A 17,279-nucleotide genomic window follows, 5' to 3' on the forward strand; every position below is an offset into this window, starting at 1 on the left:
TTCTCAGGTTCCCATCCCCCTGCCAAGCTAATTTAAACTCTCCACAACAGTACTAGCAAAACTCCCCATGAGGATATTGGTCCCGGCGACCCTTATGGTCTCATTTGATGATCCCTCTCACATATCATCCCTCCTCACAGCTGTAATAGTTTCTTTAACCAATACCGCGACCCCCGGAGGGAATCAGAGCATGCAGGGAGGTCCTCTTCCTTTCCTATGGGCGGAAGAGACCTCCCCAGGAGACCAAGCCTGGTTTCAGATTGCAGATAAGGTCACAAGGAGGGATGTGGTCAAGAGGACCTGGGTGTAGTGCCGCAAGCACTTCAATGATCTCAGTAGATCAGGAAAGGTGAGTACAAAGCCATACTCAACTGTAGCCTACTGTGCCTCTCATCATATCCCATCACACTGCTTTCCCTACCCTACTCCTGCACATCCTTATTCATACCAACTTGCCCCTCCACCCATCCATCTCTCTCTATCTACATTATCACATCCCCATCTCACTAGCCACCCCTCAAACTCAGCCTCATCCTAGTGCAATCATATCAACTAACAACACACAGGATAGCCACTTGGGTATTTTATCCAATATTCATGTAAAGTTTCTGTTAATGTGGTGTCAAACATAAAAATCTTTATTTTCAACCCTTTCCAGTCTTGGAGAGATTTGTGTGCACCTTTAGAAGTGGCTTACTGAGTTGCAGTGAACGATGAGACATAATGGTAGCGCCCCCACAATGGTGATGAGTGTGAAAGAAATGGCTTGATCATTGCAAGGATGCTTAGCCATATGTGTGTACAGTGTAAAGTTAACTAAATCTGGCCATGTTGAGGCCATCCTTAGCATCCCGGGCAGCAATGTGCTCAGGTGCTGATGCCCTGTGTCCTGTGCTGCATCAGGTGATTGCAGAGAAGATTGGTGTTGTTGTTGGTGATGCCGGTGTGCCTGGTGCTGCTGGTGTTGGGGCTGATCGTGGTCCGATTCTGAGGATCAAGCTGAGCCAGTATAAAATGGCACCCACGTTGATGGAATAGATGACAGGTGATGGTGAGAGAGTTCTTCCAATGAGGTGACACTGGATGGAGACTTTGCTGAAAAGACTTGTAGCTTGCAGAATCTGTGCTGGAAATGGACTGAGCAACAGCTTCTGCCTGAGAAAATTGATTATCTGTCAGGTTGGCGCTTTTACTGTACATTTCATGCTGTCAAGTAATCAGCTGGAGCAATAGCCACGGAACTCCCGCCTCAGGTTGACATGCTTCCTGAGCGGCGTGAGTCCTGTGACCATGCAGGGAAATTTACAAAGTAAGTGAAAAAAGGCTCTAAAGTGCCTGTAAACTACCTGATAATCATTGGGTCGCCTACCACTGCTGATCGGGTTGGCTCCGCGATGACAGACGCGCCTGGAGGATAGGCGTGTGGGGGGTGGGATGACAGTGGCTTCCTGATCCACTGTCAAAAATAACAACTTTCTGCCAGACCCACCACTGATCGTACCCACTACCTTGCCGGAAAAATCTGTCCCTTGTGTCCAAGAGAAAGGTTAAGTAAATTAAATATGTGCTCTGTTAATATAGCAATTTATTATGAAACATTGCCAAATATTTGTTTTTGATTACTTTTTTCTGTTTCATCCACCACATTGCAGCTTCTCCTGCTCTCAAGCCAGAATGCTGAATAATCTGCTTTTCCTGCTACCATCACTGCAGCTTGTGGATCAGCCACTTAGAGGCGTTATGCTGTTGGTAGAATATTTATATAATCGGGAGTACATTTGCCCCATTTACAAACTACATTTGCAACTGTTCATCGAATGAGAATTAAACAAGGCCTCATATGCCTTCCCAAGTGGATGTAAAAGATGCCATGGCACTATTTCGAAGAAGAGCAGGGGAGTTCTCCCCGGTATCCTGGCAAATATTTATTCCCTCAACCATAACTAAAAAAGATTATCTGGTCATTATCACATTGCTGTTTGTGTGACCGGCAAATTGACTGCTCGTTCCCTAAATTACAACAGCGACTACACTTTAAAAAGTACTTAATTGACAAGTGCGGTCATGAAATACATGATATAAATGGGAGACTTTCTTTGTTTTAACTTTCTAAGTTCATTAAGCTAACTTATCATAAATCATAAAATCAAAAACTGCAGTAGAATTGCAAAATTGTTTATATTCTCTATTGAGCACAATACATTATTGTTATTTTAGCTATGTACTACGTAAATATAATTTCATTCGACAAGGATTGACCATTAGACATGAGGAAAAGCAGATCATGAGTTTAGCTGACTGCCTGTAGCACTGCATCACATTAACCTCCAAATGAAATTCTGAACAAAGAAACTTTTTTGTAGTGTTCCAGACAGCACCAACAGTTGTCAATGCAAAGAACAAAACACAGCTAATTTCCTACCTGATAGGATAGCAAACTGTTTCTGTAGCTGTTCAATTATATCAACCGCAAGCAGGGGTCTTATTTCTTGCTGCATGATTTCATCTGTGGAGAGAGCAACAGAGCAATCCAGTGAGTCAAGGTCAGGACCAAGACAAAGTTACATTGTCAAGTAACAGAGATGTTCAGGAATTAAAAACTGCAATGATTTCCCAAGACGCTGCTTAGGTTTCAGTCATAAGACTATCTTATTACTCAAACGTGTCACACTCTTCACTACACATACTTTATATATTCAGTTTGTTTCAGAATTAAATAAATACAGTTTAAGAAAATTTACAATAAATAAATCAGCTGAAGTTCTTTAATCAAGGTGTACAGTATATTTTCTCTCAATCAGAGATCGTAATAAATATTTTGTTTTCCAGACAAAGTACTATTTCATAACATGACTACCAGAATACAGATACAAAAGCAAAATACTGTGGATGCTGCTTGTCATGTATTCAACTATCATTGTAACCCATGTATAAGCTGACCTAAGTTGTACACCTTGAGAACATTGACCACAAGGGGGTGAACTTGTGGGAGACAATCCTAATCTGGACTTTCAGGTATAAAAGGGGAAGCTCCACCCACCTTCATCACTTGAGGTCTTGGTAATAAAGGTAACTGGTCACAGAGTGACCTTCTCTCAAGTATGGGCCTCGTGTGCATTTATACTGTAGAGTAAGGACATATCATTGGTGACGAGGAACTGGGATTTAAACCACACGAGCATGGCCACTAGCAGCACAGAAGAGAGGTATTGTGTTGGTGATGATTGAGACGACTTTATTGAGAGACTACAGCAAAGTTTTGTCACTAAGGAATGGTTGGGATAGGATTCGGCCGACAAACGCAGGGCTCATCTTCTGATGGTTTGTGGATCCAGACCGTACTCCCTGATAAAGGACCTTCTAGCGCCAGAGAAGCAGTTGATCGGGGAACACCTTAAACCGGCGAGCAGCAGGCACATGGCGAGACACTGGTTTTACATGCACCGGCAGCGAAAAGGGCAAAGCGTTCCAGACTTCGGAGCAGATCTCCGGCGACTGGCGAGCCTATGTAAGTTCCCAGATGCATGCAGAGCGGAAATGCTGTGAGATTTTTTTATTGAGGGCATCGGGCACGCTGGGGTTTTCAGGAAACCGATTGAGACCGAAGACTTGACCTTGGAAGCGGCGGCTCTGATAGCCCAGACATTTATCTCAGGAGAGGAAGAGACCAGAATGATGTATGACAAAAATCTTGGCTCAAATGCGGCAAACGACCAGGGAGTCAACATTGTTAACGCGGCACACAGTTCTCTAGGCAGACAAGGGCAATTGGACATGCCCCAGCATGTAGTCGAACCCAAAGGGGGAATTCAACAGAGACAATGGCTAGCTGAACAGCGATTCATGCCATCGCAATTGACAATGCGGCCAGTAATGGGGCCATCAACACCTGTTAATGGTGCGCTTAAGGACAGTTACAGAGACAGTCAGAGACGATCGACTGGTAATGGACTTTTTGTTTCCAACAACGGGGCTTCCAGCTCATGCTGGAGGTGTGGAGGCAAACACTCAGACAAAGCTTGCAGGTATCAGCAATATACTTGCATAAACTGCAACGTCAGCGGTCACTTCGCACATATGTGCAGGAAGCCTGCAGCCAGGTTGATGTACGAGGAGGATGGGCCCGATGTAAGCCCTACGAGGCCAAATGAATACTGGGGGAAAGCGCTGGAAGCTGAAGTTCAGCGAGTTCATGTGGAGCACATATACAGTTCATATACCAGGACGCCACCGATAATGATAAAAGTGCCCCTCAATTGCATCCCAGTATTAATGGAGTTAGACACAGGGGCCAGCCAGTCCCTGATGAGTATCAAACAGTGCGAAAGGTTGTGGGTGTCCAAGGCCAGAAGGCCAAAATTATTGCTGATTGACGCACAGTACGAACATATACAAAGGAGATTATTCCGGTGCTAGGCAGTGCCACGGTAGTTGTGACCCACAAAGATTCGGAGAACAGGTTGCCACTCTGGGTTGTCCTGGGGGATGGTCCTGCACTATTGGGGAGGAGTTGGCTTGCTGTCATGAACTGGAAATGGGGCGATGTCAATGCAATTTCCTTTGTGGAGCGAGTATCATGCTCGCAGATCCTGGACAAATTTGACATTATTTCAACCCGGCATCGGCACTTTCATGATTCACATAAACCCAGACACCAGGCCAGTACACCACAAGGCCAGAGCGGTTCCGTACATGATGCGGGAAAAGATAGAATGCGAATTGGACGGCCGCCAGTCGAATTCAGTGAATGGGCGAGCCCGATTGTGCCGGTGCTCAAGGCGGATGGGTCGGTCAGGATTTGGAGCGATTACAAGGCCACCATCAATCGGGTGTCACTCCAAGACCAGTACCCGCTACCGAGAGCAGAGGACCTCTTTGCGACACTATCCGGTGGCAAACTTTTTTCAAAATTGGACCTGACCTCAGCTTACATGACCCAGGAGCTGGCGAGTGAGTCAAAGAAGCTGACCACCATCACAACACACAAGGGGTTGTTTGAGTATAACAGATGTCCGTTCGGGATTCGTTCAGCCGCCGCGATCTTTCAGCGAAATATGGAAAGCCTCCTCAAGTCGATTCCAAGGACGGTGGTTATTCAAGACAACATCCTCATTATGGGTCACGATACTGAAGAACACCTCCACAACCTGGAGGAGGTGCTATGCAGACTGGACCGGGTAGGGCTGCGATTGAAAAAGGCGAAGTGCATCTTCTTAGTTCCAGAGGTAGAATTCCTGGGGATGAGGGTAGCAGCAGACGGGATCAGACTTACTGCGTCCAAAACGGAAGCGATCCAGAGAGCACCCAGACCCGTAACACGACGGCGCTGCGTTCATTCCTGGGGCCCCTGAACTATTTTGGTAACTTTCTTCCCAAATTGAGCACGCTGTTAGATCTGCTACATGTACTCCTATGCAAAGGTCGCGATTGGGTCTGGGGGGGACTGTCAGGAAAGGGCTTTTGATAGAGCACGCAGTTTATTATGCTCCAACAAACTGTTAACGTTATATGACCCGTGTAAGAAACTTGTTTTAACATGCGATGCGTCGTCCTATGGGGTTGGGTGTGTGTTGCAGCATGTGAATGCCAATGGTCAGTTACAGCTGGTAGCTTATGCCTCCAGAAGTCTGTCCCAGGCAGAAAGAGGCCACGGGATGGTAGAAAAGGAAGCGCTAGCGTGTGTATATGCAGTAAATAAAATGCACTCGCACCTGTTTGGCAGGAAATTTGAGCTGGAGACAGATTTCTAACCCCTAACGTCCCTTTTAGCCGACAAGGCCATAAATGCAAATGCACCGGCCCGCATACAGAGGTGGGCACTTACGTTAGCCGCCTATGACTACACAATTCGGCACAGACCGGGCACTGAAATCTTCACCGATGCACTCATCAGGCTCCCACTAGCCATCACTGAGGGGGCAACTGAGCATGATGCTGAGATGGTCATGGCTGTTGAAGCATGTGAAAGCGAAGGCTCACCTGTGACAGCCCGTCAGATTAAAGTCTGGACAAATAAAGACCCGCTACTGTCTTTAGTTAAGAAATGTGTCCTGAATGGGGACTGGGCAGCCACGTACAGGGCATGCCCTGAGGAATTTAAACCATTTCATAGGCGCAAGGATGAACTCTCGATTCAGGCCGATTGCCTACTGTGGGGAAACCGTGTAGTCATGCCCCAGATGGGCAGAGAGGTGTTTATCAGAGAACTTCACAATGAGCACCCGATGAAGGCAATTGCCAGGTCACACGTTTGCTGGCCAGGGATAGATGCAGACCTGGAACTTTGTGTTTGCAGGTGCAACACGTGTGCTCAGCTGGGCAACGCACCCAGGGAAGCCCCCCCTTAGCCTCTGGTCCTGGCCCGCCAAGCCATGGTCACGCATCCATGTGGACTACGCAGATCCTTTCATGGGAAAAATGTTTTTGGTTGTAGTAGACGCCTACTCCAAATGGATTGAGTGTGCCATTTTAAATTCAAGCACATCCTCTGCCACGGTAGAAAGTCTACGGGCAATGTTCGCCCCCCATGGTCTACTGTATGTCTTGGTCAGCGTGCTTCACAAGCACTGAATTCCAGGACTTCATGGCAGGCAATGGAATCAACCATGTCAGAATGGCACCGTTCAAGCCGGCCTCAAACGGCCAGGTGGAACGAGCAGTGCTGATAATCAAACAGGGGATGCTCAGAATCCAAGGGGGTTCCCTACAAAGCCGCTTATCACGCCTCCTGTTGGCCAATAGATCCCGACCACACTCGCTCACAGGGGTTCCACCCGCAGAGCTTCTAATGAAAAGGATGCTCAAAACCAGGTTATCCCTTATATACCCCACTATGAAAGAAATTGTTGAGAGCAGGCGTCAGTCACAATGTGACTACCATGACAGGAATGCGAGGGCGTGATGTATTGATGTCAATGACCCTGTTTTTGTCCTTAATTACGCTGCAGGACCCAAATGGCTTGCAGGCACTGTGACTGCCAAAGAGGGGAATAGGGTTTTTGTAGTTAAACTTACCAATGGACAAATCTGCTGCAAACACGTGGATCAAACTAAAAGGAGGTTCAGCAACCCCATAGAAGAAGCAGAGGAAGAACACGACACAGAGTTTACTCCACCACAGGTGACCGAATACCGGAACCAAGTGGAGGAGAGCCTAGTCACTTTGGGCAGTCTGGACAGGCCTGAGACACCGCAAACAGCAGACACTCAGGCCAGCGCCCAACAACTGGAGCCCCAACTCAGGCGCTCTACAAGGGAGCGTAAACCACCAGAGAGACTTAACTTGTGATCCCAATAAGACTTTGGGGGGAGGTGATGTCATGTATTCAACTATCATTGTAACCCATGAATAAGCTGACGTAAGTTGTACACCTTGAGAACATTGACCACAAGGGAGTGAACTTTTGAGAGACACTCCTAACCTGGGCTTTCAGGTTTAAAAGGGGAAGCTCCACCCACCTTCATCACTTGAGGTCTTGGTAATAAAGGTAACTGGTCACAGAGTGACCTTCTCTCAAGTATGAGCCTCGTGTGCATTTATACTGTATAGTAAGGACATATCACTGCTAATCTGAAATAAAAACAGAAAATGCTCGAAATACTCAGCAGGTCAGGTAGCATCTGTACAGAGAAAAACAGAGTTAATGTTTCAGGTCGATGACATTTTGTCAGAACTGGAAAAGGTTAGAGATGTAACAGGTTTTAAGCAAGTATAGAGGCAGGAAAAGGGGGGTAGGGGAGGAAAGAACAAAAGGGAAGTAATGTGATAGGGTGGAAGGCAGAAGAGATTAAATGACAAAAGGGATGATGGTGCAAGGCAAAAGGAGAGGGAAATGGGACAGGTAAAGAAACAAAAGATGGGTCTAGAGGAGGTGTAACTGGGAATAACAGAATCATCAGCAACAGCTGCCGTCCGAAAAATGGGAGCAGTGGTTATAATCTGAAATTGTTGAACTCAATGTTGAATCCGGAAGGCTGTAAAGTGTCTAACAGAAAGATGAGGTGCTGTTCCTTGAGCTTACGTTGAGTTTCATTGGAACAGTGTAAGAGGCCGAGGACAGAGAAGTCAGAGTGGGAATGGTCCGTAGAATTATATGAATTATATGAAGCTCGGGGTCATGCTTGCGGACTGAATGGAGAGGTTCCGCAAAACGGTCACCCAATCTGTATTTGGTCTCCAAAGCGGATACAGTATTTGGAGGAAGTGAGTGGAGTCAAAGGAGAAGTTGTACAATGTGATCAGTTCAGCCACCCGGAGGAGGGTGTTGGTGCATGGGGATTGGTTGGGTACCATCCTCCTCTGCCTGGCTGAACTTGTTCTCACATTGAATAACTTCTCCTTTGACTCCACTCACTTCCTCCAAATAAATGGCTATGCTATAGGTCCGAGCTATGCCTCCAGCATTTTCTGTTTTTATACCAGAATACAAATCTATTTTGCTCCCTTATCAAATGGCTTCAGCTGTATGCAATTAACGGTCACTCTTTTGCCATGAACATATTTCATCACTGTAGCCCCTTTTTTCCTAGCAAGCAAACAATTCACATTTTAAAAGGAAAGTATTATAAAAAGGAAATAAAACAGAATGAGTTGATTAAGCCTTTTTAAACATAAATATAGATTATGTCCATCCATGCAACAGAATAAATACAACAATTATAGTTATCTCTTCTGAGTAATTATATACACTACAACAAGCTACTGCTTTTGTTAAATTACATTTGTTCAGCTGTTACTTCAAACTGTGCTGGAAATCTAACTAATTGCCTTGATGGCTACTGTTAAAATCAAGAGTATGATTATATGCAGAGCAGCACAAAGCCTACAGCATGCCAGCATGTGATTTAAATTGCAGAAATATTGGGATTTATATTAGTGCATGCCACAGCAGAATAGCGTAACCACCATACAACATGACACAATGGACTGCAAAGCTGCCAGGCTGCATGTTACTCAAAATGCTGAGGAAATATGCACATGAATATTCAAGAAAATTGAAATCAGGTTAATTTTGGTACAGAAGATAGAAAGTGAAAATAGTGAATATAATTTCTAAATCTTCATTATATGTTTTGGCAGAAAAATTGGGAACATCCCCAAAATAAAAAAAAAATTAATTGCTTAGTTCTGCAAGCTCTCACCAAGCAGTGCCATACAAATACAGAAAAATACTCAACTTCACAGGTATGCAGATGCCACGGAACACTCTATGCTCCTATATGCTACACTCATATATTAATAAGACAAAAAATAATAATTTCTTTTTAAACTGTAATATTTGATGAAATTAGATGTTCTCTTTTAAAATATGAGCAATAAAAAAATATCCAAATCCAAATGTTGAAATCAATGGGAATCAGGGAAAACTCTTCTCTGGCTGGAGTCATACCAAGCACAAAGGAAGATGGTTATGGTTGTTGGAGACCAATTATCCCAGCCCCAAGGCATTGTTACAGGGCAGTCTCCTAGGCCGAACCAACTTCAGCTGCTTCATCAATGGCTTTCCCTTCATCATAAGGTCAGAAATGGAGATGCTCGCTGATGACTGCACAGTGTTCAATTCCATTCGCAGTTAAAGAAGCAGTCTCTGCTCACATGCAGCAAGACCTGGACAACATTCAGGCTTGGGCTGATAAGAGGCAAGTAACATTCGTGCCACAAAAGTGCCAGGCAATGACCACCTCCAACAAGAGAGAGTCTAACCACCTTCCTGTGACATTCAACAGCATTACCATTGTTGAGTCCTCCAGCTTACCAGCGATGCCCACAACCCATGAATGAATAAAAAATTTAAAATAAAGTGAAACTTATTTGCCACTTTCATAGATCAGTGTAGCTATAACAACATGCAAGAAGCTCAATATCATCAAGGATAGAGCAGTTTGCTTTGTTGGTAACCCGGCACTGAACTCAATACTGATACAGAGTGGCTGCAGTTTGTACTATCTTGTATCTACAAGGTGCACTGCAGTAACTCACCATGTTAACTTTGACAGCAGCTCCCTTCCTCACAACCTCTACCAAGAAGAACAAAAACAGCAAATTGTCGGGACACCATCACCTATAAGTTCTTCTCCAAGTCACGCATCATTCTAACTTGGACATGCATCGCCATTCATTCATCATCGCTGGGTCAATATCCTGGAATTGCCTACCGAACACCATTGTGGGAGTACCACCACCACAAGACTGCAATGATTTAAGAATGCATCCTAGCACCTTCTTATGGCAACTAGCCATGGCTAATAAATGTGACCTTGCCAGTATCGCCCACATCCCAAGAACACATTTTTTTTAAATAGCCTGTTAACACTCAGTGCCACATGAAGATTGGCCCTTAGAGCAAAGTACTATAGGACTGCCAGTCCTTGCAAAACTCTGAAGATATGTAATACCAAATTCAGGGAATATACATAATTTTGTGTGATTAAAATGCAAAAAAGCACTCCCCTTCCCCAAGCAAAGTTACAAACCAGCTGCATGAATGTTCTGGCTAGAACCACAATGACAACTGTATATACATATAACATCTGGAAGAGATAAACTATCATACGCACATTCCACACATAACTACGGATTCACATTTTGTAGACACAGGTATGAGAGAATCATTCACTCTGACTAACATTAAACGTATTGGCTTGGAATTTGTGGTCAAGGCTTTCGGCACTGGTCCCAAAGTTAGCTTCACACAAAGATCTCGCGATCTCTGTGTCGAGAAGTTCGGGTTTTCTGGACATGTAATTCAAATCAATGTAGGATCATGGAAATCCCATAGCGCGAGCTGCTGTGATGTCAACAAGCTGTCTAAACAGCCAATCAAAATGCAGAATTCAAACAGACAGTTAGCCAGGAAGTGGGTAAGCTCTTAAAATTCTTAAAAGAGCAAAACAAAGATTGGGGCACTCATATGGGGAAAAGGCAAACCTGAAATAAAGATTAACAAACTTTTTTAAAAAAATTACAAATTTTTGTAAATGTTTCAAAAATTTTTTTATTAAAAGGGATAAATTTGACGCTGCACAAAATTAAAATTTGTTTTTCAGGGCCAGAACCTTTGTTTGGCATTCAATATGCTGTTAAAACCCCAGTTCTGTCTAATCCATTGGGTCTAAATTTTAATGGGGTATTTAACAGTGTAATTACTGCAGGAGAGCCAAAGGTTTCATCGGTTTCCCTCATTTCACCGATTGCCAGCTCTGTGGTGAGAGGGGGAGGGGCACAGCGCAGCCTATGGAGGAGCAGTGAATGACAGATGCATCATCAGGACAGGAAATTCCAGGCCCTTCTTTTTGTCATGGCCATTTCTTCAAAAACTAATAGTTAAAGTTGCCAAAAGCAGTTAAACCTTTCAATAGTATGCACCATTTGCTGCAGTGTTGAGTATGTAAAATACTGGCAAGCAATTATTTCCCTTTGCCTACAAACCAGTCTTAAAAGAGGTGCCCATAATAATTCACACAAATTAGAATTAGACTTGCATGCCCCTGATGTGAAGAAGACAGGCATTATACTGATTGTTTGTGACTGGACTGGTCATTGTCCTTTGTTGAAGGATCAAACTCCGACAACAATGGCCTCTTCTATAGCCCGTGGGAAAACTGGCTGAAGGGAGCATTTCTTCACCAATACACTATTTTAAATTGGTTACAAAGAACTACTAACCTACATTCTTTCTTTTTTTTATGGTTCAGTACAAATTCTGATGAACATTATAGGATCTTCATTACATCATTGAGGAAACTAACTCAGATAAGTTACCAAGACCAATAGTGCAAGAGAACTGAGTAACCAGAATGCAGTTGAAATTGTTGGATTACTGAAGCACCCCAAGTTGATCTTTAAATCTCCAGGGATGATAATTCTTCACAACTGCAGTTTTATCACTGCTTCATGCCAGTACATTTAATATAAGAACATAAGAACTAGGAGCAGGTGTAGGCTATATGGCCCCTTGAGCCTGCTCCAAAATTCAATAAGATCATGGCTGATCTTCGACCTCAACACCACTTTCCCGCCCACCCTCCAAATCCCTTGATTCCCCTAGAGTTCAATAATCTATCTATCTCAGCCTTGAATATATTCAAGGATTCAGCATCCACGACATAGAAACATAGAAACATAGAAAATAGGTGCAGGATTAGGCCATTCGGCGCTTCGAGCCTGCACCACCATTCAATAAGATCATGGCTGACCATTCCCTCAGTACCCCTTTCCTGCTTTCTCTCTATACCCCTTGATCCCCTTAGCAGTAAGGGCCATATCTAACTCCCTCTTGAATATATCCAATGAACTAACATCAACAACTCTCTGCGGTAGGGAATTCCACAGGTTAACAACTCTCTGAGTGAAGAAGTTTCTCCACATCTCAGTCCTAAATGGCCTACCCCTTATCCTAAGACTGTGTCCCTGGTTCTGGGCTTCCCCAACATCGGGAACATTCTACCCGCATCTCACCTGTCACGTCCCTTCAGAATCTTATATGTTTCTATGAGATCCCCTCTCATCCTTCTAAACTCCAGTTAAAGGCCCAGTTGATCCAATCTCTCCTCATATGTCAGTCCTGCCATCCCAGGAATCAGTCTGGTGAACCTTCGCTGCACTCCCTCAATAGCAAGAACATCCTTCCTCAGTTTAGGAGACCAAAACTGAACGCAATATTCCAGGTGAGGCCTCACCAAGGCCCTGTACAACTGCAGTAAGACCTCCCTGCTCCTATACTCAAATTCCCTAGTTATGAAGGCCAACATACTATTTGCCTTCTTCACTACCTGCTGTACCTGTATGCCAACTTTCAATGACTGATGAACCGTGACACCCAGGTCTGGTTGCACCACCCCTTTTCCTAATCTGCCGCCATTCAGATAATATTCTGTCTTCCCGGTTTTGCCCCCAAAGTGGATAACCTCACATTTATCCACATTGTACTGCATCTGCCATGCATTTGCCCACTCACCTAACCTGTCCAAGTCACCCTGCAGCCTCCTAGCGTCCCCCTCACAGCTCACACCGCCACCCAGTTTAGTGTCATCTGCAAACTTGGAGATATTACACTCAATTCCTTCATCCAAATCATTGATGTATATTGTAAAGAGCTGGGGTCCCAGCACTGAGCCCTGGCGGCACTCCACTAGTCACTGCCTGTCATTTTGAAAAGAACCCGTTTATCCCGACTTTCTGCTTTCTGTCTGTCAACCAGTTCTCTATCCACGTCAATATATTACCCCCAATACCAAGTGCTTTGATTTTGCACACCAATCTCTTGTATGGGACCTTGTCAAAAATGTGGGGTAGAGAATTTCAAAGATTAACAACTCTCTGAGTGAAGAAATTCCTCCACGTCTCAGGCTTAAATTGTTGATCCCTTATCCTGAGACTATAAAGGAAGGACTTGCATTTATATAGTGCCTTTCACGACCACCGGACATCTCAAAGCGTTTTACAGCCAATGAAGTACTTTTGCAATGTAGTCACTTTTGTATATGTGGGAAATCACAACTATGCTCCGTGGTTCTAGACTCTCCAGCCAGGGAAAACAACCTCTCAGCATCTATCCTTTCAATCACCCTCAGAATCTTGTATATTCCAATGCAATCACCTATCATTCTTCTAAACTCCAAAGAGTATAGGCCCAATCTACTCAACCTCTCTGCATAGGATTACCCTCTCATCCCAGGAATCAATCTAGTGACCCTTCGTTGCACCACCTCTTAGGCAAATATATCCTTCCTCAGATGATGAGACCAGAACAGTGCACAGTACTCGAGGTGTGGCCTCACCAAAGCCCTGTACAATTGTCTTCTTTATTCTTGTATTCCAACCCCCTTGAAATAAAGGCCAACATGCCAATTGCTTTCCTAATTGCTTGCTGTATCTGCATGCTAACTCTCTGTGTTTCTTGTACGAGGACACCTAAATCTCTCTGCACACCAACATTTAATTGTTTCTCACCATTTAAAGATATTCTGTTTTTCGATTCTTCCTACCAAAGTGAATAACCTCATATTTCCCCATATTATACGCCATCTTCCATCTTATTAACCATTCACTTGTCCTGTCTACATCCGTTCGCAGGCTCTTTGAATCCTCCTCACAGCTTACTTTCCCACCTAGCTTTGTATTGTTAGCAAACTTTGATACATTGCACTCGGTCCCTTTTTCTAAGTCATTAATATAGATTGTATATAGCAGAGGCCCAGCACTGATTCTTGCAGCAAACCACCAGTTACAGCCTGCCAACCAGAAAATTACCTGTTTATCCCATCTCTCTATTTTCTATTTATTAACCAAACTGCTATCCATCCTAATATATGACCCCCTACCCCATGAGCCCTTATCTTGCACAGCAACCTTTTATGTGGCACCTTATCGAATGCCTTTGGAAATCTAAATTTACTGCGTTAACTATACCATCTACAAGGTCCAAGACCACACAGTGAGGTAAATTTGTGACTAAAAGGAGAAACGAAAGTGACTCCTGTCTACACTGACCCATCACTGAGCGTCCTGGAGGAGGAAGTTAGTAGGCATGCTTCTTTTTCAAACCCTCTCATTTGTGCATCCAGATTAAGCGGTTGGTGGAAAATAAGCCTCATAGACAGCTCTGGACATTTGCACCATCAAGGTGATTGGCATGTCATCAGCTGTCCTGTGCACATCCTTCCACCATGATGAAGCCAGATGTTCATTGTATAGTTGATGAGGAAACTCTAAGATTTGGGATGATAGGTGCTGAATAGTGTTACCTGAAATCTGGGTACAAGAACATGTATTCATATATCCAAGTTAAGAGGAGATACTTGAGAAATGGGAACTATTTCCACTGGAGCAGGAGGAGATTTAAGGAGGTTTTTTAAATTATGAAGGGTTTTGATAGTACGCAAGGAAAATTTCCTCTGGTTGGGGACTTTGTGATGATAGATCATCAATTTAAAGTTATCAAGAGATATTACAGGAGATATTAGAATTAGAGAGATATTAGGAGAAATTTCTTTATTCAAAGGGTGGTTGGAGCATGGAATGAAATCACAAGGAATATTGAGGTAGAGCCCTATTATATCTTTTTATGGAAAATTAAATAAATATTTGAAGCAAAGGAAGATACAGTGGGATTAGTTTTGGATTTCTTTAGCAAAGAGCTAAGACAGACACGATGGGCCAAATGGCCTCCTTTTGTGCTTTGGTCCTTTATGGTTCTTTAACAGTAATTGATTGCCTGTGAACTGCAGTGGGATGTCCGAAGAACGTTAAAGATGTTATTTAAATGTAAGTTCTTTATTACTTATTTTCCATGAAGCTGCTCCCTGTAAGATTTCTAAATCTCTGGCATTAAATTTGACAGTGAGACAATTCTTCTAAAACAATTGGAACAGTTTATTAAAAACACACACACAGGCACATCCACCTTAGTTACAACAGATACAATGAGGTTATAATAAAGAGTAATATACATTACTTCCCTTTGGCTGGCTGGTTCAGGAGAGAGAGAAAAGTATTTTGCTGAGTTCTTTATACCTCTCAAAAGCCATTGTCCCTCCGAAAGCCTCACGATTGGACCTTGGTTCCAGGGAAGTTCCTTATTGGCTCTCCTCACACATGTGGCTATCTGGCCTGGCTCAGTCATCTCTTGATTAATTTAAATCGCTTTCCAATACACAAAACCCATGCGGCAGCTCTGTGGGCTTCCATTTTGTTTCTTTCAAAACTCAGCCCATGCTGGCAAACTGTGGGCTTTCACTTTGTTTCAACACAAACAGACCTTTCCGTATAACCTACACTTTTAACATTTATACATACACAGAATCAATTTTAATCATTAATTAACACTTTTATTCTTACATCCCTGAACTTAGAGAGCTGAATGTCCTCCTTCTATGGTTCTGTGGTTTGTAGAGATGATAAGTATGCAACACATATTCGATAGCAGTTTTCTCATTGATATGTGGTGTGATTCTAATAGGGCTGTTTGCCTATGAGCCTAGCATTGGTCACAGACTTTTTCCTTTGAAGTCCAGCCTTAAAAGTGCTTAGCAAGAATGGAACTGAAGGAACTTCAACCTAAACTGATGGATTTATCAGTCTGTTGTAGAAGGACTGGAAGTGCTGAGCTAATTCTCTCAATTAAAAATTGTTGCCTTAAAAGTAAACTTCTGTTGAGCTCTGCTTACAGGACTAATGTAAGTCGCACTGCATAGATGATGTTCGTTCTCAGCGTCTTCTCTGGTTGAAATGTGGCAAAGCGGCACTAATGCCAACCTTATTGACAATGAATACATTTTCTGGTATTAGCCTTATTTAAATATTTTCAGCTGACTCCCAGGCGTGTTCCTGCCTTTGATTCAGGGGGAGGAGAAAATGGGTGGGATGGGTGAAGAGAATGGCTGATACATGAATCAAATAGCTGCAGCAATTTAAAGGGCCAGACAGCCTCCGAGAATGAAAATATGTTAGTACCTCCAAATAATGTGAAAATCTGGCACTGTAAGAGTGTTGATCAATTGTCCTTGCATCAATTTCAGTGTTTGCTGTGGCCAATTACATTTTTTAAACACATTACGCAAAGCTGAATAGCTGTTTTGCACAGTTGCATACAACATCTTGCGTTGCCAAGGCAGTAATGATGGAAAATATGATATCGTCACACAATCATTATTGCTCATTTGAATACGCCTACCCATATTTGGGTGGGAGCTTTTGACAGAATTGATGCTGGACTTTTGCAATGGATGTTCAAATAGGCGGGGATCTGGCGCAACACGCTCCAGCCCAATTTTCCACCGCTACTCGCCACCTAACTGGCACGAATCGAAATGAAAATCCCACTACATGACTCCACAGTGGGCTTATTTTTTTATTTTTGTCTTCATTTTAATTAGGTTTTACAAACTTTTGCTCCCTCCATCCTACCCTCCTTCAGTCAGGAGGACAGGACTTGGAGGGAGGCCAGGCTTAAATGTCAGTCATGGATAGAATTTACCCAACACCTCCAACTTGCTAATATTAGAGCCTGTGGGCTCCCAATATGTTTTATTTGTGTATTTTTTAAATGTAATATTTAAAATATATTATTTGATCATTAGATCTTGAATTTTTTTAGTATTAAGTCAATTTAAACTGTAAAAGCTCTCTTGATATTTTGTTCTTTTTAGTTAAAATAAAGAGTAGAAAATGATTTACGTACTCAGTTGATTACAAACTGCACATTAACTCTTAATCTGTATCGTTGCTTGGTGTGGGAGATGATGGTAGAGGAAACTAGATTTTTTCTTAAACTATCATT

General features: G+C 43.2%; 1 protein-coding gene across 1 annotated transcript in view; it reads right to left on the reverse strand.

Moving 5' to 3' along the window:
• LOC139265891 (guanine nucleotide exchange factor DBS-like) overlaps positions 1 to 17,279 on the reverse strand; it is a 429,407-nt gene that overhangs the window by 326,649 nt on the left and 85,479 nt on the right. Inside the window, exon 2 of the mRNA XM_070883437.1 lies at positions 2,423 to 2,506. Within this exon, the coding sequence (XP_070739538.1) occupies positions 2,423 to 2,506 (84 nt within the window). The remainder of the gene's footprint in view (positions 1 to 2,422; positions 2,507 to 17,279) is intronic.

This window comes from Pristiophorus japonicus, chromosome 6 (genome assembly GCF_044704955.1).
Source record: "Pristiophorus japonicus isolate sPriJap1 chromosome 6, sPriJap1.hap1, whole genome shotgun sequence".
NCBI lineage: Eukaryota > Metazoa > Chordata > Chondrichthyes > Pristiophoridae > Pristiophorus > Pristiophorus japonicus.